General features: G+C 46.5%; 1 protein-coding gene across 22 annotated transcripts in view; it reads right to left on the minus strand.

Moving 5' to 3' along the window:
* ATF6 (activating transcription factor 6) overlaps positions 1–26,025 on the minus strand; it is a 357,879-nt gene that overhangs the window by 328,225 nt on the left and 3,629 nt on the right. For 19 of the 22 annotated variants that reach the window (XR_010590059.1, XR_010590058.1, XM_065555768.1 and 16 more), the window contains exons 3-6: positions 15,130–15,217; positions 14,712–14,803; positions 9,800–9,911; positions 7,716–7,925 (exon numbers count right to left, since the gene is read on the minus strand). Coding sequence is in view for 20 of the 22 variants with exons in the window: in XM_065555768.1 (XP_065411840.1) it covers positions 7,716–7,925; positions 9,800–9,911; positions 14,712–14,803; positions 15,130–15,217 (502 nt within the window). In the remaining 2 variants the exon portion in view is untranslated. Of the gene's footprint in view, positions 1–7,715; positions 7,926–9,799; positions 9,912–12,497; positions 14,690–14,711; positions 14,804–15,129; positions 15,218–26,025 lie in introns of those variants that run through there. The other 3 variants (XM_065555757.1, XM_065555764.1, XM_065555753.1) reach the window with 2 other exon arrangements.

Here is a 26,025-nt window from a genome sequence, read left to right on the forward strand (position 1 = left end):
TGCTTACCTCAGGCGGCTCCCAGAAGCAGCGGCATGTCCCCCCTCCGGCTCCTACGCAGAGGCACGGCCAGATGAGTCTGTGCGCTGCCTGGTCCGCAGGCACCATCCCCGCAGCTCCCACTGGCAACCAATGGGAGCAGTGGAGCTGGCGCTTGGGGCGGGGGCAGCGCGCAGAGTCCCTTGGCTGCCCCTACACCTAGGAGCCAGAGGAGAGACATGCCGCTGCTTCCGTGAGCTGCACAGAGCCACAGCAGGCAGGAGCCTTCCTTAGCCCCGCTGCACTGCCAACTGGACTTTTAACGGCCCGGTCAGCAGTGCTGACTGGAGCTGCCAGGGTCCCTTTTCAACTGGGCGTTTCGGTCAAAAACCGGACACCTGGCAACCCTACAGTCAAGACCTCAACATTGCTCCCCACCTCCTTTTCAGAACCTGGTCCCAATTTTAAACTACTGGGAGGGGGAGGGGGGAAGAGTCATTCTCTAAGTCTTATAAGATAAAAAAGAGCCCACTTTTGACACCCACAAATCAGAGAATGATTGAGAGAGATCCCAAATCTGTAGGAAAGTCACTTCAATGTCAGGGCTATAGTGTCTGCTGTTGTATGATTGCACTGATCAGTGCTCAGCATAGTCCACACAGCTCTGGGTAAAGGCCTGGAGCCAGAATCCAACAGTAATGTTTGTTAGCCATTTGGGAATCCCTATGAACATAAGATGGTATAGAAAATAAGATGGTGATCATAAGGAAGTCTGAGATATTTTAAGTTGCTTCATGTCTTTGTAGTTTCCCAGTGTACTAGTTTTATAATTGTTTAATCAGAGTTTACATCTTTCTGTGTCTCATTCTTCCCATCTCTTTGTCCCCTCCTGTACAGTTATTAACTTAAAACATTTAATGTGTTGAAATATGACTCGTAAGCAAAATATACAAACTAACTCAAAGGGGCATAGCGCTCACTAAATAAATGACATAAGCAAATAGTATAAATTACAGACATTCAACATCAGCCATGTCTTTAAGGCCTGGTCCACACTAACCCCCCATTTCAAACTAAGGTATGCAAATTCAGCTACATTATTAACGTAGCTGAATTCAAAGTACCTTAGTTCGAACTTACCGCAGGTCCAGACGCAGCAGGCAGGCTCCCCCGTCGATGCCGCGTACTCCTCTCGCCAAGCTGGAGTACCGGCGTCGATGGGCGAGTACTTCCGGGATCGATCCGGGATCGATTTATCGAGTCTAGACAAGACGCGATAAATTGATCCCAGAAGATTGCTTACCGCCGGGTCCGGCGGTAAGTGTAGACCTACTCTTTGTTACCTAAAATTGAAATAGTTTTTCTTATACAAAACAGCTTTTGGGGGCAGGTGAGGGAGGGCTGACCAAAGCTTAACAGAAACATCTGCAGGTTAAATTAAGGGGGGGGGGGGGGAGAAATGACTTTATGAAGGAATTGAAGGGTAATGCAGCATTGTTACTACAGCATTTTCCAAACTTCTGAAAGCTGAAAAATGAAATCCATCACTATGCCCTTCAACCTGCCATGTGTTGTTACAAGCCTACCCAAAATGAGCAAATGGTGTAGATCTTCAAAGCATTGCCAACTTCCATGATTTTTATCATAAGTCTCATAATATTTGGCATTTTTCTTAAAGCCCAGCTCCTACAGCCACGTTATGCAAGAATCTCACTTTTACTCCTCCCCAATCCCCATGTAGTTTCTAGTCCTCATGGTTGCTGGAAAAGAAGCTTGAAAGTGTGAACCCTAAAGGCTCAAACGCTAGCAGGAAAATAAGAAAGCACCTGATATTTATTGTTTTTTAAATTTCATGCATTTTAAACCTATCATGATTTTTCAGAGGCCCAACTCATGATTTTTGATCTTCATACTATGATAATACTACTTTTCTTCCAAGCTTTGATGAGCAATGAAACAGTAACACTGGCATTCAAAGCATCATCACTGGCACATGAGTTAGCATTTCCTGAAATGAATGGGCAGTTCACATCTCAGAGCTATGGTTTCAGGCTTTCTGCAAACTCAGTCTTCGATCCTTGCATCATTTACACTTAGGTACATAGTCAAGGTTTACTCTGCAATCATAACTGCTGGAGACTTAATTTGTTTTTGTTTTTTAATGACAGATGAGACTTTTCAGAACCATTGAGCAATATTATATCGTAAAGTTATAAACATGAGCTGAAAATAGATCTGAAATGCATTTACCAGACAAATGTGTTTAGCAGTTCCTCGAAGACAGGCTGATGCCTCTAGCCAGGTGTCATCCAAGTCGATGGGCAATCACTAAGGCTACGTTTATGTCACGGAAGTCACGGAAGCTGTGACTTCCAGAGACCTCCGTGACATTTTCTGCTTCAGCCCCTGGGGCCGCAGGACTGGAGCTGGCAGCCAGCAGGGTCCCAGCACTGGGCGACAGCCTCTTCAAGCTCCCCCTGCAGGGTTCCAGCGACAGGCAACAGCCTCCTCAGGATCCCCCTGCAGGGTTCCAGCGACAGCCTCCTCTGGGGGCTCTTGTCAGGGTCCCAGCGATGGGCGACAGCCTTGCGTGGGGGGGGGGGGGGTGGGGAGGAGTAGGGACCCCGCAGCTCACAGCCACCACAATGGCGGGGGAAACCATGGAGCCGCAGCAGCAAAAGTCGCAGATAGGGCATGGACTTCCATGAATTTTTGGTTTATTGCCCATGACCTGTCCATGACTTTTACGAAAAATAACCATGACAAAATCTTAGCCTTAGCAATCACCAGTCAAGTGACTATTCATTGGCAAGGAAGGGAGGCAGGAACAAACAGATCTGCATCTTAGCACACAACAGCATGAAACCTCTTTGACCAGAGACTCCTTGTCTCTGTCTTCAAAGCAGGAATAAACTTTATCTAGGGGTAACCCTCAAGAAAATGCATTTTAAAGGGGACTGGACTATAAAAGTGAGAGGGAAAAACACCTCAAGGTCTCTCTCTCTCTATTCATCTCTCTCTCTCTTTCACCTAAGACAACAAAAGAAACAGCCTTTGGAAGCAGATCTTGGCCTGAGAATTTGGTCAGCAATGTTACTGGAAATACATGGTAAGGGATTTCACCTTGAACCAAGTCTAGTCTGTCAAATCTTAGTACTAGGAAGCATTTCATCTTTATTTCCCTTGTTATCATTTCTGACTTTAATGACTTATACTTGTGCTCACTTAAAACCCATCTCTTTGTAGTTAAATACATTTGTTTTATTGTTTAATCAAAACTAATCCACTGCTGTGTTTAAACTGAATTATGTGGGTAACTCCATTTAAAAGTAGCAAATTGTTGATATTGATCCCCTTAGAGGGGCAATGGACTTAAAATATCTGACCTGTCCAGGAGAGGGCTGGACTGTGCAGAAACAAGTTTTGAGGACTAGGAGTGTGTTGGAGTTACCCTGCAAGTGGTAATCAAAGCTGGTGCAAACTAGAGTGTGACTGGAATGTGCTGGAAGGCTGTAGCTACACACAGACACTCAGGTGGGATCTGCATGCAGTTAAGCTGTTTATGAGGGGACCAGGTTGGAAGCTACAGCAGCAAAGCATTGTGAGGCACCACAGGTTGCAGGGCAAGAGTGACACAGCTTCTCACTGGCCTAGAATTCACTCCAGAATGTCATATCCTCTCTTCCCCCCGCCCCACCCGCCACATACCTATTATGTCACTCACTACTGAGATGTTGACTCATACCTCCAATTGGCCCATGACCCCCCCCCCCCCATCTTCCATTGCCCTCTTGTTAAATTTTCAAGCAAGCATCCTCGTGCTTTCTCCCATGCTGCTGCTCATGCTGGGAGGAGCTCCCCATAAATGTCCGTAAAGCCACCTCACTATCCTCCTTCAAATCCCTCCCTAAAATTACTTTGCCATGATATCTACAAACATTTTGACAACAGTTAAGCCACTGGTATCCTGAGACCACTGCCCATCATGCTGACCAATGCTGTCTCACTGTAATCACTCCATCTGTCTGTCTGTTGTGTCTTGTACAGCATCTAGCACAATGGGATCCCAGTCCATGACTAAGGTGACTAGGCACTATAGTAATACAAATGACAATATAAAGGTCCATACGTTATATATTTGTACAGTGCTTGGCAAAATGGGCCCTAGCCTCTAAGCACTGCTGTAATACTAATTAGATTAATAAGATCTATAGCCAAAATCAAAGGTCAAACTCACTGCACCAGATGTAGAAGGAAAAACCTCTCTTTACCTGAGCTCCTACTTGTGACTCGAGAAGCAGCCCAGGGTCTAAACAATTCTGATTTACAAACACAGGCTGCTCACCATCGGTTAGCAAGTCTGATCTAACTAGTCAATTCTTCCAAATTCGTCTAGCACCTTTCATCCCAAGATCCTAGTGCTCTGCAGTACTGAAATTCAGCTACCTCAGAGGTGGAGAATACCAGCCAACAATTGCCCGCTGCAGTAGATAGGTGGAATTTTGACTAAGGACATCCTGTAAGCTGGGGGAACAGCTCCACAGAAGAGTTTTCTTCCTCAAGAGTTTATGACAAAGTTTACAATTAGAAAGTAAACAGAAAATTTCTGCAGGAGCCCTGGGTGTGGGTCCTGACCTCCCCAATGATATTCTCTCCCCACATGCCCTCCCCAAGCCACACTCATACCACCTATGCAAGGGAAGGGGAAAACTGATCTTATGTTAACACTTGTTCACAAGGACCAAGTAGTACCCCTTCCCACCACTGTCATATTTCCACTCTTACAGAAAGGGATCTTTTCACCATCTTATTCGAAATACTACTGAAATGCATTGCACCAGTACTTCAAAAGGATTAAGGGCTGTGTCAGCCCAACTAGAAAGTGAACTTGTAGTTCAGACAGTCTGATAATTTAGGCAAATCATACCTGACAAAAACTTTCTGCCAGTCTCTCTGGCTTTAGCCTAACTCCTAGTGGAAAAGCAATCAATAGTGAAGACATATTTCCTTAGATCTCTACCAAAGCATTTTCATACACACACAGAGCAAGTTTTCACATTTCCTACTACTTGTTGTGTTCAAAGCCTTTTTAGTTCAAACAGCTGCTGAACTGCAAGTATTTATCGCCATCTGCTGGTCAAAATATACAACTACATGAGACAGCTTCAGAGAATCAGTTGCCATCCCACAGGTCTGTTCTGAATTTGCAAGAGGACAGGCTCAGAGCTCGTCAATGAAGACTGAGCCCACTTTAGCAAATAACAGAGCAAGTATGGCAGCCAAACCCAAGAATGCAGAGCTTAGGGAACTGTTAATGGGATAAGTAACCTTTCCTCTCTAGTTCATTAGTTCAAATCTGGCACAGGGCTGGGTGTGACCAGTCAACAACCTCTGACACCTCTTTGGTGGCCTATCTGAACTGAAATAATAGTTCCAGTTCTTTCCCTAGTAGGAAGCTTCGTTATCAAAACATGCACCAAAATTACAATTAATAATAGTTTCACGTTATGAATTCTTAAGGGGAAAGCATAGGTAACTAAGACTTGTGAGAACGCAGGGAGGAACATAGCCATACCAGACTAGATGAATGGCGTGTGTAGTATTCTGTCTCAGACGATGGTCAGAAACAGATGTTTCACAGGAAGGTGAAAGAAACCCTGTAGTAGGTAATTATGGAATAACCTACCCACGAGCGAAGCTTCTTCCTTCCCCTATCAGTCAGTGTTGGGTCATGGCCTGAAGGAGGTTTCAGAGGGGTATCCGTGTTAGTCTGTATCAGCAAAAACAACAAGGAGTCCTTATGGCACCTTAGAGACTAACAAATTTATTTGGGCATAAGCTTTCGTGGGCTATAACCCACTTCATCAGATGCATGGAGTGAAAAAAAGTAGGCAGGTATAAATATACAGCACATGAAAAGATGGGAGTTGTCTTACCAAGTGTGGTGTCAGTGCTAACAAGGCCAATTCAATTAGGGTGAATGTGGCCCATTCCCAACAATTGACAAGAAGGGGTGAATATCAACAGAGGGAAAACTACATTTTATAGTGTGTTGGCCTCGTTAGCACTACAAAAAGTAGCACTACAGAAAGCTTATGCCCAAATAAATTTGTTAGTCTCTAAGGTGCCACAAGGACTCCTTGTGGTTTTTGAAGCCGGTTTGTAATCCTAACCTAATTGTGGATATTTTCATTATTCATACAAACATCTCTTATTTTCTGGATCCTACTAAATTCTTGGGCTCTAATTTCTGGAGCAATGAGTTACACATGGTGTGATAAATAAAGTAGGGGGGAGCTCCCTTTTATGGACACCCAGCCAGCCAATTAGCTATAAAATCCCTCTTGGTCTGTTCTCTGCTTGCTTTACCTGTAAAGGGTTAACAAGCCCACAGGTAAAAGAAAAGGGGTGTGCACCTGACCAAAAGAGCCAATGGGAAGGCTAGAACTTTTGAATTTGGGAAATAAATTTTCCCTTTGTCTGTTCTCTGGGCTGGAGGGACAGGGCAGCAATGCTGTAAGCAGCTTTAAGCCAGGTATGATCATAAATCATCAGATCATACCTAGAACTACTTATCTGAACTCCAAATGTGTAAGTAGAGCAGAATGTTTAGCTAGATGTGATCAGGTTTATTTCTGTTTATTTTTTAAGGCTTGTGGAACTCCTCTGTGCTAACCCCAGATGCTTTTGTTTGCTTATAACCTTTAAGCTGAACCCCCAAGAAAGCTATTTTGGGTGCTTAATTTTTGTAATTGTTTCTTTTAAGATCTAGCCTAAGGTCCAGATGTATTGTTTTCCTTTTTGTTTTTAATAAAATTTTCTTTTTTTAAGATGAGGATTGGATTTTTGGTGTCCTAAGAGGTTTGTGCATGTTGTTTGATTAGCTGATAGTCACAGCTAATTTCCTTTGTTTCCTTTCTCAGCTATTCCCTGGAGGGGGGGTGAAAGGGCTTGAGGGTACCCCACAGGGAGGAATTCCCAAATGATCCTTCCTGGGTTCAAAGGGGATTTTTTGCATTTGGGTGGTGGCAGCGTTTACCAAGCCAAGGTCAGAGAGAAGCTGTAACCTTGGGAGTTTAATGCAAACCTGAAGTGGCAAGTATCAATTTTTAACATCCTTGTGGGCCCCCACTTCTGCACTCAAGGCTGAATCCCCACTCTGTCACTCTAACACCATGGTCATTATGCAGTGGGTAGAACAGCATTTTCTTTTTTTCTCTTTTAAGTGTCATTCAATCAATTCTGTGGAATGTTCTCTTGGTCTTGTATTATGAGGGGATAAACAAAAGCACTCAATTCACAAGCAGATCTGGCAGCCCCACCAACTCTGATTCCCTCCACATGACCTTTCCTCCCGTCTCATGTACTACTTCCTGGCCTGGAACAGCCTCTTTAAACCTGTTTGCCATGCAGCCACTCTCTCCTCAAAACCCACCTCTTCACATAAACCTACCATTTCTTTTTTTGAATAGATCTTAGGAAATGCCGAGTGTCCCAGCTCCTCTCCTGCTTCTTTGTCAGTATGTGGTAGTCTTGATAGCATTTTGGAGAATATTTATATCTTTGCATGTCAGTAAAGCTCTTAGCTTCCCCCCCCCCCCCTTCTGGGTCCTCTGTTTCAGATGTCAAAGCAAACTTCACTCACTTTACTTGCCTCAGAATATGGCATTTTCCCTGTGTACCTTGAAAGAAAAAAGAATCCATCTCAAGCCCTGTTCAATCACAACTAGTCACGTACCTTTAGGAGGGGCCGGTTGGATACTAATAACTGGCTGCTGCTTTGTCAGTGGCAAAAGTGCTGGAAGAGCCTGAATAATGATGGCTTTAGCCTGAATGCCAAGGCTGGCCTGAGCTTCAGGTACTGCAGGCAGCAAGAGAGGCTTGGGTTGAATTGAAGGTTTGGATGTTGTCTGACTAGATCTTTTTGGTGTCCCCACAGAGCTGTTTGCTGGGGAAAGAAAAAATCTGAGTTGAACCACAAAATCTAAAAATAAAAATTCTATACAGCACTGTGTGAGGGTTACTGAAGTCTTTCTTTGTCCATCTATTTATTAAAAGATGCATCTTATATACAAATGGATTTATCTATCAGAAATAAAAGGGCTGTCTGCTAGAACTGGACTGCTGACACCTTTCGGTGAACATTTTCTTGTGCAAAGCATGTGATAATTGGGCCTGCAAATTTACCCTAACTGTGAGCTCAATTATAAAGAGTTTGTGAAAGTTCATAAAATGAACTCAAGGACTGTGTTACTATCATGCTTGGTACACAACAAGTGTGGGACTGAAAATTTAAAAAAACAAAATTGGTGTGTTGGATAATAGGCCTAATTATTTTGTCCACCAATGAGGGGATGGACTGTTCCACTGACAATTCCCTTTTGGAGTCCCTAAAAAGAGACTTTTGGGGAGAAAAATTAGCTACTTGTGCGAGCTGCATGATCATGGCTGCCAGCCTCACCATCTCCTGGGACTCCAAGACTTAATCCTAATCCTGAGAGATGTCCTGACCAGACCAGACCAGAGAGAGGGACCCAGATGACACCACCTCCTTTATGAGCTCCAGCTGAATCCCAACCACTACCTAAGATGAAACAGGATCGGATTGTAACATCTCTAGCCAATCTCAACTAACGTCTCTTTTCCCCAGAAGGACAGTTCCTACTTTGATCCCATCTAAGAGACTGTCCAAGATTTTTTTCCTTCTAAAGCTCTCTCCAGCTAAAGGGAAAAAGAGCAAGAGATATTAAAACAAAAGCCTAACTTAATACTTTCACGTTTCAAATGCTTTAACTGTTTTTTCTTCTTTTCTTTATCTTTAATAAAAGGTCAAAAAGATTTTAAATGGTGTGTTTGCTACAGTACTAAGCTTGGTGAGCTCTCTGTATACATAAGCATAGCCACACTAGGCCAGAACAATATTCTATCTAGTCTAACAGCCTGTCTTCTGACAATGGACATTGCTAGATGCTTCAGCGGGAGCAAATAGAACACAACAATCTATTAAGTGATCCATCCCCTGCCGTCCAGTTCCAGCATCTGGCAGTCAAAGATTTAGAGACACACAGAGCATGTCCCTGATCATCTTGGGTAATAGCCATTGATGGATCTATCCTCATGAACTTCTCTCAATCTTTTTTGAACCCACACTTTTGACCTTCACAACATCCTCTGGCAATTAGTTCCACAGGTTGACTCTGCTTGTGTGAAGAAGTATTTCACTATGTTTTAAACCTGCTGCTTATTAATTTAATCAGGTGTCCCCTGGTTCTTGTGTTATGTGATGGGATAAATAGCACATCCTTATTCACTTTCACCACGCCATTCATGATTTTATAGACCTTTATCATATCCCGCTCGGACATCTCTTTTCTAAGCTGAACAGTCCCACTCTTTTTAGTCTCTCCTCAAATGGACGCTGGTCCATAGTTCTATTCATTTTTGCTGCCCTCCGCTATACTTTTTCGAATTCTCATATATCCTTTTTGAGATGGGGTGACCAGAACTGCACGCAATATTCAAGGTGTGGATGTACCTGGAATTTATATAGTGTATTATGATATTTTCTGTCTTATTATCTATCCTTTCCTAATGGTTCCTAACATTGTTAGCTTTTTTTTTATGGTTGTTGCACACTGAGCAGATGTTTTCAGAAAACTATCCAGAATTACTCTGAACCCTGAACCTTGTTTAACACTGTTTAATATTGGACAGTGACTTGGTTATGTTAACACCTTTACCTCATATATTCCATTTAAATTAATACAACAAGCAATGATACATGTACCAACTGTGTGGTCAAAATAAGCAGATCACTCTTACCAGACTGGTGTGCAGCATTGGAAGTGAGCTTTTTATCTTTCTGACTTCCAGATCTCTTGCTGTACAGAGAGACAGGAGACATCTCGGAGCTGGTGCTGAAGTCCAAGTCTTCCTGTTGACAAAGAATATATAAAACAAATGACAAATCCTTCTCAGAACAGAAGAACGTGCTTACAAAAGCACTCAAATGCTGTTCGGATTCTGCTTTCAGATCTGTGCTACTGACCACAAATCTAATATTCAACTTTTCCTCTATTAATTATTTGTACTCCAATAGTGCGCAAAGGCCCCAATCAAGATCTAGCCCCATTATGCTAGGGGTTCTATATATACATGAGATATACCTGAGGATTCTGAAGACTAAGACAGATGATGGATGAGAGAGTGATGAAGAGACTTGCCCAAGTCCCCAAGCATCTCAGTGACCAGGAACAGAACCCAGGTCTCCTGAGTTCAAGTCCAAGGCCACTGGACCATATGTAGGTAGTACTCCCAAGTACAGATTTCCCTGTGACTTCAATGGGAGCAAGCCCTATACAGCTCTCCAAAGTACAGAGCTCCCATGTCGACATAGCAGAACACAGGAATCAGAATGATAGAATCTAGAGATCAAAAGATCAGTGAGTCCGTCCATCTCCTTGTTAACACAGGATTTAGTCTCCCTATAGAATACGAATATCCAACTGATAATTGAAACAAAGAGTCATTCAAGCTGGGCCTGAACTAAGTTGATCTGAAAAGCTGTTTCTCATTACCGAAGAAACCAAATCACAATGAATAGCTGCTTTAAAAAAGACAAAACAAAACAAAAAATTAGTCTCTTAACATCCTCCAACCTCTCAAATGAGGCACATACTGGCACAGTATGCAGCCAGCATGCCTCATTGGTATGGCTAAGATTTAGTCATGGGTATTTTTAGTAAAAGTCATGGATAGGTCACAGATATTAAACAAAAATTTGCAGCTCCTGACCTGTCCATGACTTCTACTATAAATACCCCGGACTAAATCTTAGGTGTTCTGGGGACTTCGGAGGCACCGTTGCTCTGGAGGGGGGCCTCTGGTGTGATGCTACTACAGCTGGGGGAGGGAGGAGGTGTCCCTGGATCACAGCTACTGCAGCTTGGGGGGCCAAGCGGGGGGTTGGCCCGGGGCTGCCCCAGAAGCAAACGGTGTGGCTGGCCCTGGGGTCAGCCACACCAGCCACTGCAGAAGTCACGGAGGTCACAGAATCTGTGACTTCCATAACAGATTTGCAGCCTTACTCATTGGCAGCAAAGCAAATAATTCACATTGATGCTCTTCAGATGCCATAGGCACCCAAACACTTCAATGCATAGCTCATCGTCCTAGCCTTATGGTACACACTTGTTTAAAGGATTAGGACCTAGCTACCTCAAAGACCACTTTATCCACTACCTTTCCCCTGTGTTGCACTGACTACTTGTAAATTCCTGGATGGAATTCAGACAGTTGCTTGTAATCTTGAAAGCCCTAAGGGTATGTCTATACTACCTACCGGATCGGCAGGTAGCAATCGATCCAGCAGGGGTCAATTTATTGCATCTAGTCTAGACACAATAAATTGACCCCGAGTGCTCTACTGTCGACTCCTGTACTCCACTGCCACGAGAGGCGCAGGCAGAGTCGACGGAGGAGTGGCAGCAGTCGACTCACCGCAGTGAAGACACCACAGTGAGTAGATCTAAGTACGTCGACTTCCGCTACGTTATTCATGTAGCTGAAGCTGCATAACTTAGGGGTAGGAGGGATAGCTCAGTGGTTTGAGCATTGGCCTGCTAAACCCAGGGTTGTGAGTTCAATCCTTAAGGGGGGGACCACTTAGGGATCTGGGGCAAAATCAGTACTTGGTCCTGCTAGTGAAGGCAGGGGGCTGGACTCAATGACCTTTCAAGGTCCCTTCCAGTTCTAGGAGATAGATATCTCCATTAATTAATTTTTTGATTTAGATTGATTCCCCCCACCCAGTGTAGACCAGGCCTTAATGATTTGAGGCCTAATTGCTTGAGAGACTGCCTTTCTCCTCATGTCATGCTGGTACAGTTGCAATCAGCAGAGGTACCCAAGCTGCAGCTCCATCATTAAGTGAAAGGAAGCAGTTGGCAGGAGTCCTCCATAAAGGCCTCTCAATTCCCTTCAGTATGCCAGACCCTCAATTTAACTTTGCTTTTAATGTGAAGGCTCATCCCTCTCCTCCCCAAATGCCCAGAAGCTGGTTTATGGGCTGGGGAGTTTTATGTGGACTCAGGATGTTTTTACACAGAGGGAAAAACAAGCTGCTGTGATATTTATATGGATTTTTTTAATTTTAAAATTAGTTATTGCAAGGACACGCAGGGCATGAGTCTGAATGATTTATAAAAAAAACACACACACAAAAAAATGTCATTCAGTAATTACACCTCTACCCCAATATAACGCGACCCGATATAACATGAATTCGGGTATAACGCAGTAAAGCAGAGCTACGGCGGGGCGGGGCTGCACGCTCCAGTGGATCAAAGCAAGTTCGATATAATGCGGTTTCACCTATAACACAGTAAGATTTTTTGGCTCCCAGAGACAGCGTTATATCTGGGTAGAGGTGTATCCACACTAGCATTATGCTACTGGATAGACCCGAGTATCAGGCACAGACAACACTCTTGTCTGTGGCCCTGAAAGTCTCCAAACTTACCTCAATGGTGATGGTGTTCAGTTCTTTTTGTGTTGCACTTAAATACAGTGGAACTAAATGAAGTTTAGAAACAAGAGCACCTCTCCTTCCATCTGTAGGACTGGGGAGAAAGGAGGCAGCAGCTGTTGGAGGGGCAAGCCTACAGTGAGTGTTGTCGGTTTCAAGACAGGCAGTTGTACACATGCACAGCATAGTGTAAGGTCTGAGGCCTTTTGATGCAGCCATATTAGGAGAGCAGCAGCCATGAGCCAAGAAACAGAAAGTAACATCCTCACATTTCTTCTAAATTATATCAAAACAGTGTAATATCAGAATGTTAAGAAGGCACCCCTCCTAATAGTACCTACCATCACCATATAAGCAAGGAATCTCTTAAGATGTTTAAAGAAAACTTTGCTTGATGGCATTCTGTCTGGCAAGGAATCACTTATCAACAGTTGTGATTGTAAAATCTATACTTCTACTGTTTTGCCTTTATGGTCCCTACTTCTCTACTGTTTATATGTATGGTATCTATCTGGTTCTTTGATTGTTTCGGTCTCTTGCATAACTAATTTTGTAAGATTTAAATCAGCTAAGGTGGTGGGGTATGATTGGTTAAAGAATTGTTTCACAATATGTTAGGATTGGTCAGAGTTATTTTGTAATATTTTAGTGAAATGAGTGGTTACAGTATAGCTAAGCAGGACTCGAGTTTCACTATAAACTCGGGTCCAAGAAGGAGTCCAGCTGGGAAAAGAATAATAAGAAGGAAAGACCTGGAAGAAGAACAACTCACCTCTTAAGATACAACCTAAGATCAGAGCTGCTAAGAATCCTCTGCACGACAGTGACGTGCAGCAACCACAACCCAGACAAGACTAACCTTGCCTGGCCAACAGGGAAAGTCCACCTGCATGATCAGGATTGGTGAGCTTTGAATGCTTAGCGTGTGTATTCTGCTTGGTAATTGTTAATAAATAGAGGATAAGGATATTACTGTGTAAGGGCTCTTTCACTGGTAAAAGGTCCTGCAAACCTGTAGAAGATTATGCCTTGAGCCCTACGAATTGGGTAAGAGTAGGTGCCTTTCGCCCAGAGCCTTAGGAACAGGGAAAGGGTGGGGGTGCCTAAATCAAATGGATTACACCTTGAGCCCTAGGAACTGGATAAAGGTGGATGCCCTAGAATGTGCGTGTAACAACAGGACACATCTACATGCTTCCACACCCCATGCTGTGTACATATATCCCCGTTTGTTTGGGTCACCCACAGAGTCAAGGAAAGAAAACACTTTATACAGGAGAATGTCAGAAGAAAAGTCAGTGTTTCAGGTGTAGGTATAACAAATTGCTTTCATTTATATTGTGAAATTGAGCAGAATTTAAGCTTAGATTGCTCCTTTCATTTGTATTTTCTATATGAATCTAGGGAGCAAGGGTGGCTTCCCTCCGAACCTGAGGGTAAAGAGCCACTCTCTCAGCCTAAGTGGGCAGGGCCAGGCCAAGCTTACTCAACCCCCCGGAAGGGGAGGGATGGAACAGGAAGTACAAAGGGCAGGATCCTTAGCCCAGTCAGGGCAGCGCCAGGAAGGGAGGCAGACGCAGATTGCTGGCTGTTTCCTTCAGACCCTGCTGCCGCGCCTGGGGAGGCCCTGGACCAGGAGAAACCTGACCTGGAGGAAGGACTGGGGCTACCAGAACAGCCCGCCGCCGAGTACCCGGAGGAACTGGAGGAGCCTGATGCAGAGGGGGAGCTGGAGCTGCCAGCAGCAGAGTACCCAGATGAGCCGGAGGGACTCGCTCGAGCAACCGGGTAGGAAGGAGCCCAGAGACAGAACTGCACAGTGCGGAGAGTCTATTTGGTCAGTGTGTTGCAGAAGGACCCCCGCTGACCCAATGGCAGGACCCTCGCCCCGCCACTGTCAGGGCCCTGGGCTGGAACTCGGTGGAGTTGGGTAGGCCTGCGTTCCCCTACCCCGGCCAGCCCGCCTCGGCTAGGGACTCTTGCCGGTGCTCCCCTGGCTGAGGGGCGTGCTAGGGACTCTTGCCGGTGCCCCTCCCTCCACTAATTCCCTAGTGACAGATGGCATGACTCAGGCTGGCCAGTGAGGCAGTAGCTCCCCACCATCCCCTAGCGGCTCGGTGGGCCAACCGACACAGGTCACAATGAACCATAAGTCAGTTCATGCAACATAACTGCACAAACATAAGGCACCAAGACTTTACTACTTACAGGTACATGCTGCCCTGAAGAGTCTGATAATGGTGAAGGGACTGAACAAATTGAAGTGGCTGGCGACTGAGGCTCTTCCTTCAAGTTTTCATCTGCAAGAGAGCGGTAAGTAGACTTTCACAGTGCACAAACTTCTAACAGTAGGAGTTTAGCTCATGCAGGAAACATGCTGTTCTATTCCAAACATTTAACTTCTGGAGTAAACCACACAAGTGAATGTAGTAAGACTACAGCAACTAAACAATCTGAGACTTGTAGGGGAGACCAAAACAGGAGCCATGTCCCATCCCAGGAAAATCAATGAAGTGATCTCTGTATACAAAAAAGCCTACTCCAGCAAGCAGTACCACTGAAGTCAATATCCCTAGTAGTCACTCTTTTAAGATAGTCATAGCTGAAACACGTGGCATGTAATTACCTATACAAGTATGGCTTGTCACATCCCAAGGGCCTGAATTCCAAGACATCAAGTCCAAATCAAAGTCGAGGTTATAAAGACTGTTTTCCTGTAGATGATAATTTAGCAAAAATAAGTTAGAGATGCAAAACAGAAAGTACTATATATTCCAACCACCAAGCACTACAGCTCTTAAGAAGGCAAAAGGATTTAGTCACCTCAATTTGCATGTTTCTGGTGGCATGGCAAGGCTACAAATATATATGAGAAGCCCTGAGAGAGGAGAGCTCTCACTTAGATTTCACAAGGCACGGTTTCCAACTAAACAGACTTAAGCTGGGGAGTTATTTGTGGCTTTAGTTCAAACCTAACCCTGACCTGAGTAAAGGGAAGTGAGAGTAAATATCATTACTACAATTATTTGTACTCCAGTAATGCCTTATTAGTAATTATTTCTATTGCAGTAGTGTCTAGGGCAGGGGTGGGCAAACTACAGCCCGGGAGTCACATCCGGCCCTTCATACGTTTTAATCCGGCCCTCGAGCTCCTGCCGGGGAGTGGGATCTGGGGCTTGCCCTGCTCCGCGCATGCTGTGGCTCTGCACGGCTCCTGGAAGCAGCAGCATGTCCCCGCTCCGGCTCCTACGCGTAGGGGCAGTCAGGGGGCTCTATATGCTGCCCCCATCCCAAACACTGGCTCTGCAGATCCCGTTGGCCAGGAACCACAGCCAATGGGAGCTGCAGGGGCAGCACTTGCGGACGGGGCAGCATGCAGAGCTGCCTGGCCGCGCCTCTGCATAGGAGTCAGAGGAGGGACATGCTGCTGCTTCCAGGAGCTGCTTAAGGTAAGCGCCACCCGGAGCCTGCACCCCTGACCCCCTCCAGCACCCCAACCTCCTGTCCTAGCCCTGATCCCCCTCCTGCCCTCTGAGCCCCTCGGTCCCAGCCCAGAGCACCCTCCTGCACCCCCAAACCTTCATCCCCACCCCACAGCCCTCATCTCCTCCTGCACCCCAAACCCCAATTTTGTGAGCATGTATGGTGGGCCATACAATTTCCATACCCAGATGTGGCCCTCGGGCCAAAAAGTTTGCCCACCCTGGTCTAGGGGGCCTAGGCAATACACCAAGTACTATACAAACATGTAACAAATAACTCCTTCTTAATTATTTTTTGTAAGCTGTCACTATGGGGGGGGCGCGTTGCATTTTATTTCTCATCTTTAGAGTAAAGTGATCTCTTCAATTCTGGGTACATGTCATCAGGCCCCTCCCCCTCGTTCAGAGCAATGGCAGACAATCGATTCGCGCCTTTTTACCTGGGTTACCTGTGCAGACAACATACCACGGCAAGCATGGAGCCCACTCAGCTCAGCTCACCATCACCATATGTCATCTGGGTGCCGGTAGACGTGGTACTGCATGCTACACAGCAGCAGCTAATTGCCTTTTGGCAGTAGACGGTGCAGTATGACTGGTAGCCGTCGTCGTCGTATTCCTCAGTGAGTTCGGTCAGAGGCACCTGGGCAGACATGTTTTGTCTCCTGGAGACTCAGTCCTGCCAGCAGTCCTATTGAACCGTCTTGACGATGATGGCTAGCAGTCGTAGTACAGCATCATCTGCCAAGCACCCAGAAGATGCCGATGGCTATCAGTCATGCTGCACTGTCTGCTGCCAGCTTAAGATGTAAAAAATAGATGGACCAGATTTGTTCTGTATTCATTTGCTTCCCCGTCCCTCCGTGAAATCAACGGCCTGCTAAACCCAGGGTTTTGAGTTCAATCTTTGGGGGGGCCATTCTGTGTGATAGTTGTTTGTGTTTCTCCCTGATGCACAACCACCTTTTGTTGATTTTAATTCCCTGTAAGCCATGTCGTCACTCGCCCCTCCCTCCCTCCCTCCGTTAGACAATAGTTTCGAGCCTTTTTTCAGCCCAGACGCCATAGCGCTGGGATAATGGAGCCCGCTCAGATCATCGCGGCAATTATGAGCACTATGAACACCACGCACATTGTCCTGGAATATACGCAGAGCCAGAACATGCCAAAGAAAAACCAGGCGAGGAGGCGATTGCAGTGCGGTGATGACAGTGATGAGGAAATTGACATGGACATAGACCTCTCACAAAGTACAGGCCCCAGCAATGTGCAAATCATGGTGTTACTGGGGCAGGTTCATGGCGTGGAACGCCAATTCTGGGCCCGGGAAACAAGCACAGACTGGTGGGACGGCATCGTGTTGCAGGTGTGGGACGATTCCCAGTGGCTGCGAAACTTTTGCATGCGTAAGGGCACTTTCATGGAATTTTGTGACTTGCTTTCCCCTGCCCTGAAGCGCCAGAATACCAGGATGAGAGCAGCCCTCACAGTTGAGAAGCGAGTGGCGATAGCCCTCTGGAAGCTTGCAACGCCAGACAGCTACCGGTCAGTTGGGAATCAATTTGGAGTGGGCAAATCTACTGTGGGGGCTGCTGTGATCCAAGTAGCCAACGCAATCAAAGACCTGCTGATATCAAGGGTAGTGACTCTGGGAAACGTGCAGGTCATAGTGGATGGCTTTGCTGCAATGCGATTCCCAAACTGTGGTGGGGCGATACAGAACCCATATCCCTATCTTGTCACCGGAGCACCAAGTCACCGAGTACAAAAACCGCAAGGGGTACTTTTCAATGCTGCTGCAAGCCCTGGTGGATCACAAGGGACGTTTCACTAACATCAATGTGGGATGGCTGGGAAAGGTACATGATGCTCGCGTCTTCAGGAACTCTGGTCTGTTTCAAAAACTGGAGGAAGGGACTTTCTTCCCGGACCAGAAAATAACCATTGGGGATGTTGAAATGCCTATCGTTATCCTTGGGGACCCAGCCTACCCCTTAATGCCATGGCTCATGAAGCCGTACACAGGCAGCCTGGACAATAGTCAGGACCTGTTCAACTATAGGCTGAGCAAGTGCCGAATGGTGGTGGAATGTGCATTTGGACGTTTAAAAGCGCGCTGGCGCAGCTTACTGACTCGGATAGAACTCAGCGAAACTAATATCCCCATTGTTATTGCTGCTTGCTGTGCGCTCCACAATATCTGTGAGAGTAAGGGGGAGATATTTATGGCGTGGTGGGAGGTTGAGGCAAATCGTGTGGCCGCTGATTATGTGCAGCCAGACACCAGGGCGGTTAGAAAAGTACAGCAGGGCATGGTACGCATCAGTGAAGCTTTGAAAACCAGTTTTGTGACTGGCCAGGCTACGGTGTGAAACTTCTGTTTGTTTCTCCTTGATGAACTCTTCGCCACACACCCCCGCCCTGGTTCACTCTACTTCCCTGTAAACTAACCACCCTCCCCTCCCCGCTTCGAGCACCGCTTGCAGAGGCAATAAAGTCATTGTTACTTCACATTCATTCATTCTTTATTAATTCATCACACAACTAGGGGGATAACTGCCAAGGTAGCCCGGGAGGGATGGGGGAGGAGGGAAGGAAAAGGACACACTGCAGTTTAAAACTTTAACACTTATTGAAGGCCAGCCTTGGGCAATCATCTGGGGCGAAGTGACTGGGTGGCCGGAGGCCCCCCCGCCGCAGGCCCCTCGCCGCGTTCTTGGGCGTCTGGGTGAGGAGGCTATGGAACTTGGGGAGGAGGGCTGTTGGTTACACAGGGGCTGTAGCGGCGGTCTCTGCTCCTGCTGCCTTTCCTGCAGCTCAACCATACGCTAGAGCATATCAGTTGGATGCTCCAGCAGCCGGAGCATCGACTCTTGCCTTCTGTCTGCAAGCTGATGCCACCTATCCTCTTCAGCCCGCCACTTGCTCTGTTCAGTCCACAATTCAGCCCGCCACCTCTCCTCTCGTTCATATTGTGCTTTTTTGCACTCTGACATTGACTGCCTCCACGCATTCTGCTGTGCTCTGTCAGCGTGGGAGGACATCTGGAGCTCCGTGAACATATCATCCCAAGTCCACCGTTTTCTCCTTCTAATCTTCACTAGCCTCTGTGAAGGAGAAACATTTGCAGCTGGTGGAGGAGATGGGAGAGGTGGTTAAAAAAGATATTTTAGAGAACAATGGGTACACTCTTTCACGTTAAATTTTGCTGTTCACATTACTCAGCACATGTGCTTTCATTACAAGGTCACATTTTTCCTCTTATATTGAGGGCCTGCCAGTTTGGTGTGAGAGATCACTCACGCCGTGCCAGGCAACAGAATTTGGCTTGCAGGCAGCCATGGTAAGCCACAGTCTTTTGGCTTTTTTAATCTTTATAACATGTGGGAATGGTTTCAAACAGTAGTGCCCTCATTTCCCATACCAAGCACCCATTGGGTTGGCCATTTAAAATGGGTTTGCAATGTAAAAGGAGGGGCTGCAGTTTCCGGGTTAACATGCAGCACAAACCCAACTACCGTGGTCCTGCTAGTGAAGGCAGGGGGCTGGACTCGATGACCTTTCAAGGTCCCTTCCAGTTCTAGGAGACGAGACGGGACGGGATACCCACCCCCCCACACCCACCCAATTCTCTGGGATGATCACTTCACCCCTCCCCCACACCGCGTGGCTAACAGCGGGGAACATTTCTGTTCAGCCGAGCAGGAACGGGCACCTCTGAATGTCCCCTTAATAAAATCACCCCATTTCAACCAGGTGACTGTGAATGATATCACTCTCTTGAGGATAACAAAGAGAGATAAGGAATGGATGTTGTCTGCATGCCAGCAAACAGCGGGACCATACTCTGCCATGCTTTGTTTTGCAATGATTCAAGACTACGTGCTACTGGCCTGGCATGGTAAAGTGTCCTACCATGGCGGACGGGATAAGGCAGCCCTCCCCAGAAACCTTTTGCAAAGGCTTTGGGAGTACATGAAGGAGAGTTTTCTGGAGATGTCCCTGGAGGATTTCCGCTCCATCACCATACACGTTAACAGACTTTTCCAGTAGCTGTACTGGCCGCGATTGCCAGGGCAAATTAATCATTAAACACGCTTGCTTTTAAACCATGTGTAATATTTACAAAGGTACACTCACCAGAGGTCCCTTGTGTGCCCTCAGGGTCTGGGAGCACGCCTTGGGTGAGTTCGGGGGTTACTGGTTCCAGGTCCTGGCTGTTGGGGAAACCGGTTTCTCCGCTTCCTTGCTGTGAGCTATCTTCCTCGTACCCGGAACCCGCTTCCCTGTTGCGCGATTCTCCATTGATGGAGTCAAAGCACACAGTTGGGGTAGTGGTGGCTGCACCCCCTAGCATGGCATACAGCTCCGCGTAGAAGCGGCATGTTTGCGGCTCTGCCCCAGAACTTCCGTTTGTCTCTCTGGCTTTGTGGTAGGCTTGCCTTAGCTCCTTAATTTTCACCTGGCATTGCTGTGCGTCCCTGTTATGGCCTCTGTCCTTCATGGCCTTTGAGACTTTTTCTAATATTTTGCCATTTCGTTTACTGCTACGGAGTTCAGCTAGCACTGATTCGTCTCCCCATATGGCGAGCAGATCCCGTACCTCCCGTTCTGTCTATGCTGGAGCTCTTTTGCGATCCTGGGACTCCATCATGGTTACCTGTGCTGATGAGCTCTGCGTGGTCACCTGTGCTCTCCACGCTGGGCAAACAGGAAATGAAATTCAAAAGTTCGCGGGGCTTTTCCTGTCTACCTGGTCAGTGCATCTGAGTTGAGAGTGCTGTCCAGAGCAGTCACAGTGAAGCACTGTGGGATAGCTCCCGGAGGCCAATAACGTCGAATTCCATCCACACTACCCCAAATCCAACCCGCAAAGGCCAATTTTAGCGCTAATCCCCTCGTCGGAGGTGGAGTAAAGAAACCAGTTTAAAGGGCCCTTTAAGTCGAAAGAAAGGGCTTTGTCGTGTGGACGTGTCCAGGCTTAATTCGATTTAACGCTGCTAAATTAGACCTAAACTTGTAGAGTAGACCAGGCCTTAGAGAAGTACCCTAGCTGGAGCCTTCCAATGAAGTAGCTGAGTATAATTTTGGGTTTACACTCCGGAGGGGGTGTGTGCCTGAGTAGCTGGGAAGTACCCTAGCTGGAGCCTTTCAACGCAGTAGCTGGTCAAAACGTCTGTATGTATCTGCAGCTGGGTGTGTCTCTACCTGCATGTGTGTTGATGAAAGTGCAGGCTGGAGCCTGGATAGAGCTTGGCAGCTTGTCACAGAAGTACAGTGTAAACGGGAGCCCAGGCTGGTGGGACGGGGCTCAGTGGTACCCCAGTTCCAGGTGGCACCCCAGAGGGAACCTGTCACAGTGGTGCAGCGAGCAGGGTCATATGCACAGCTTGTTACTCTGAGTGAGATTGGCACTTCATACACTGGTGGTGATTTTAAGTGAGATTTAAGTGTCCTGGCTAGAGATCAGTCAAAGAGGTTACCAGTTTGTTATTTTCTCTTTGCTTATTTCGGGCAAGGGAAGTAAGGACAGGAAAGCAGGAAAATGAGTGAAAGTAAAACTAGTAAGAAGCTGGAACTATACAGATTGCAGGCAGAAGAGAAGAAGAAAGAACACAAAAGACGTATGGAATTTAAGCAAATGGCAATTAATGAGCCAGAAGCTGAACACCGAAGAACCATAGAAGCAGAGAATGCCAGGCAAGAAGCTGCACACCAAAGGGCCCTAGAACTGCAAGCCAAAGAAATGGAGGCAAAAGAAAGGAAGAGAAAGCATCAACTGAACTTGATAGAGAAGCAGAACCAGAACCCCCACGCACCAGAGAGCTCCACCTCTTCAAAATCCACAAATGGTAATGGTTGTGTCCTGCATGCAGCAAGACAGGGGACATAGCCTCTCAAAGGTGATGAAATATTCAGCTATGTGTACTCCATGAAATTCCTGAAGACCAAAAGATGCCCACTTTGATTGCAAAGTTGTCTGGGAGAGCTCTGGATATGTTCAATAAGATTCCAATTAGAGATGCTTCAGATTATAGTAAATTCAAGGATATGGTTTTAAAACCATTACAGATTACATCTGAAACATATAGAGTAACATTTAGAAGCCTTAAAGGGGGGGGGGGGGGCTGGGATGAGTAATGTGGCATATGTAAACCAGATGAAAGATTTGATGGATAAGTGGATAAGGGGTGTAGTAGGAAGAGGGCCTGAAACATAAGCCCATGTATCAGAGGCCTGAAGCCTGAGTTAAAGTAGTCAAAACTTTGCTGATATAAAGCAAAGTTAAGTTGTAAGCAAGAGGCAGGCCCTGCTCACAGAAATATTAGAAATAAATCACAGGCAGAGGGGTTAAAACCTGGGGGGAAGCAGGGTTTCCATTTTAGCTCAGGAAAGAGGGTGGATGGGAGGCTGGACGTTCACCTCCCCAAATTCATTCCCCTAGTCCTTGTCCTAAATCTCCTGTAAAAACAGAAGAGCCCGGAAGGTGCTATCATTGTAATTCCACTGAGCCCCTGAGGAATAAATCCCGTGTTGGGTGGGAAAAGGCAGCAAGCAACTCATAGGAATGCTGCTACCCAGAGCACAGAGGCACCTCAGGCAATTGCCACTTATTATACAAGGTTTGTAAAAATAGCCTCTGCCCAGCCAGGCAGTAAGCACATAAAGGCTGTCAAAATTAATGGCAAGGAACACCTTGGGTGGAGGGACACAGGTGCAGAAATTTCTGTGGTTAGGAGAAGCATTGTTCAGGAAAATGACATTCTGCTGGGACAGATGGCAGAGCTTTTGTTAGTAGGAGGTCACAAAATCCTTGTGCCTTTGGCTAAAGTGCACATAGAAACTGAGGATTTGAAAGCTGAATTGACTGTGGCAGCAGTATCTACTAACCCATCACAATTGTTACTGGGGAATGATTTTTTCAATGTAGCTCGGGCTGTCTGCAGCAAGGAGGAATACCGTGCTGAAACCCCAGAAGAGAAAGATAAAGTCCCAGAAACTGCTGAAGGAATGGGAGAGCATCTCTTTAATGCCTCTGCAGCAGTGGAAAACAGTATGCTACCAGGGGTTGGGGTGGTTGAGACCAGCTCCTGCTGCCCAGTGGCTAAAGACAGCCTTTCCTCTAGCGGGAAGGGGAGCATATTACCTGTCAGTGAGAAGACTGTCCAGGTTGCTGGCTGCCAGCAGGTTGCAGCTAGGCAAGGGGCAGACTTCACTCTAGGGTGCATAGGAAGATGCATCCTAGAGGGAAGCCCAGAGAAGGGTGATGGAATCGTAGAGAACACTGAGGTGGGTGAGGGTTCCATGGACTCTGTAGCTGGAGGTAAACCCAATTCAAAGAGGGAGGAGGGTGTAGTGCTTGCCAGAGAAAGGATTGTTCTAACTGTTAGCTGTGAGACCTTCACAGCTGAACAGGGGACAGCTCCCACTCTAAAGCGCAAAGAGGTGTGTCTTAGGCCTTGTCTACACTACAAAGTTTAGTCAACAAAAGTGATGTCGACACTCAAAAATTGATATAACATTCAGAATGTCATGTTCACACTCACTCCCTCTGTTGACAGAGCGCGTCCACAGTGGGATTGTGGCACATCTTGGGACTGGGCCCAATGTCCTGTGATGCATTGTTTTCTGTCCCAGCACTCCATGGGCTTCCGGCTTTCTTTCGCTGCATTTTTGCAACAGCCCTTCTTTGCTGTGCACCTGTGTGAGAAGGGATGGATTCCACACTGCTCTCGTGTACTGTTAACTGTCATGAAGACATTGTGGATGGCAGTGCAGTTAATTGTGAACTTCCTAAATGAAGAAGACTCACAGGCACATGACATGTTGCGTGAAATGGATAGGAGCAACTTTAGATTGCTTTTGGCATTCACAGAACAGCTACATAAGGCTGATTGTCGCTTTTGAGCTCAGGAAACAAGCAATGAATGGCGGGATCGTATCGTCATGCAGGCGTGAGATGAAGAGCAGTGGTTATCCAGAACTTTCAGATGCAGAAAGTCACCTTTCTGGAACTGTGTGTAGCACTCGCCTGGCAAGGATACCAGAATGAGTGTCCTCTATTGATAGAGAAGCATGTGGCAATTGCTGTGTGGAAACTGGCAACTCCAGACTGCTACCAGTCAGTCACGAATCAATTTGGAGTGGGGAAGCTGACCGGTGGGGCTGCGTTAATGCAAGTGTGAAGGGCAATATATCACATCCTGTTACAAAGGACCGTGACTCTGGGAAATGTGCATGAAATAGTTGACAGCTTTGCAGAAATGGGTTTCCCTAACTGTGGAAGGGCAATTTTGGCACCAGACCACCTTGCGACGGAGTACATCAATAGAAAGGGGTACTTCTCCATGGTGTTGTAGGCGCCTGTGGATCACCGTGGGCATTTCACGGACATCAACACAAGGTGGTCTGAGAACATGTATGATGCACACGTCTTCAGGAACACCAGCCTGTGCAGAAAGCTATAGGCAGGGACTTTCTTTCCAAACCAGAAGATTACAGTGGGGGATGTTGAAATGCCTATAGTGATCCTGGGAGACCTGGCGTACCTCTTACAGCCATGGCTCATGAAACCTTACACAGGACACCTGGACAGCAGTAAGGAGTGGTTCAACAACAGGCTGAGTAGGTGCTGAATGACAGTTGAACGTGCCTTTGGAAGATTAAAGGTGCGCTGGCGATACCTTTATGGCAGGTTAGACCTTAATGAGGATAATATTCCCGTGGTCATAGCCGTGTGCTGTACGTTGCATCATCTTTGTGAAGCTACGGGTGAAAGGTTCGCTCAGGGGTGGAGTGTTGAGGCAGACTGCTTGACTACTGATTTTGAGCAGCCAGATACCAGGGCTCTCAGAGGAGCCCAGAGCAGGCAATTTGAATCAGGGAGGCTTTGAGGCAACACTTTGAAAATGAGAACCATTAACGTATATCTCCGTGTTTGGTGTTTTAGTGTTACATTACATGTAGTTTTCCTAGGAAGCAGTAGTGATATTTGGGGCCTTATATTCCAATAAGCAAATGATTAAAATATCTGTGCATGTACTGGTAGTGCCTGCAATCTCAATTTGTAGGAAACAAAGATGAGTTACCCTTCAAAAACTTTGTTTTTATTGCACAAGAAACAACAAACACAAACACACAAAGATGCTTGGTGGGAAAGGAGGAACCAGGAAAGGGCAGACTTTAACAGCTGTGTATAGGTTCAGCTATCATTGTGAAAGTTGTCCGAGAGGGTGGAGTGAAGGGGAAACTGAGAAGTCACGGAAAGTGGAAAGGAACGTGCGAGTGGAGTTGGGGGAGGGGGAGGGGGAGGCATGTGAAAAGAGTTCTGAATGTGCTGCAGGAGAGGGCAGGCATAGATCTGCTCAGTCTGCAGCATTATTAAGGACTTCAGCATCCACATTTGCTCCTCCATTACTTTAATCATCTGCTCAATTGCATCCTTAACAAACTCTTGATTCTTTTTTCTGTCCTGCCATTCGGCTTCCCAGAACTCCTTGCGTTCCCTTTTCTCTATATTGGAGCAGTGCATTACCTCCCAGAACATGTCTTCTTTGCTGCATCTTGGGCACTTTTTTTATCTGATGGAGAAGCTTGGCTGGGATGTGTGGGGTGTTCCTGAAGGCCACATCTGCCGAAGCACAAGGGACAATGCACAGAAGCGGGATTGTTAAATTCACACACAGCACTGAAACATTTCACTTAAATGCACCTTTTGAAACATTGCCATCCGTTCTCACTGACCCTTGGCAGGCACACATCTCTTCAAACACCCAAAGCATGGTGAGTGGTGGCGGGCGGGCGGGGTGGGGTGCTTCACATGGGGAAAAGAGCACACACTCTAGAAGAGTCGTGGTGCCGCATGCTAGGGAAAAAATTCTCCCACACTTTTCCACAGGCGAGGGTCATTCTAGCAGATATCTCACTGCTAAGGGTAAGCAGGGAAACAAGGGCACATCTACTCCATGCTTGTAGTTTCTGCCCTGCTCCCTATGCTGCTCACCTATGTGATGCTTTGCTCCCTGCACAACTGGTTGCCA

Source organism: Chrysemys picta, chromosome 8 (assembly GCF_011386835.1).
Source record: "Chrysemys picta bellii isolate R12L10 chromosome 8, ASM1138683v2, whole genome shotgun sequence".
NCBI classification, from domain to species: Eukaryota; Metazoa; Chordata; order Testudines; family Emydidae; genus Chrysemys; species Chrysemys picta.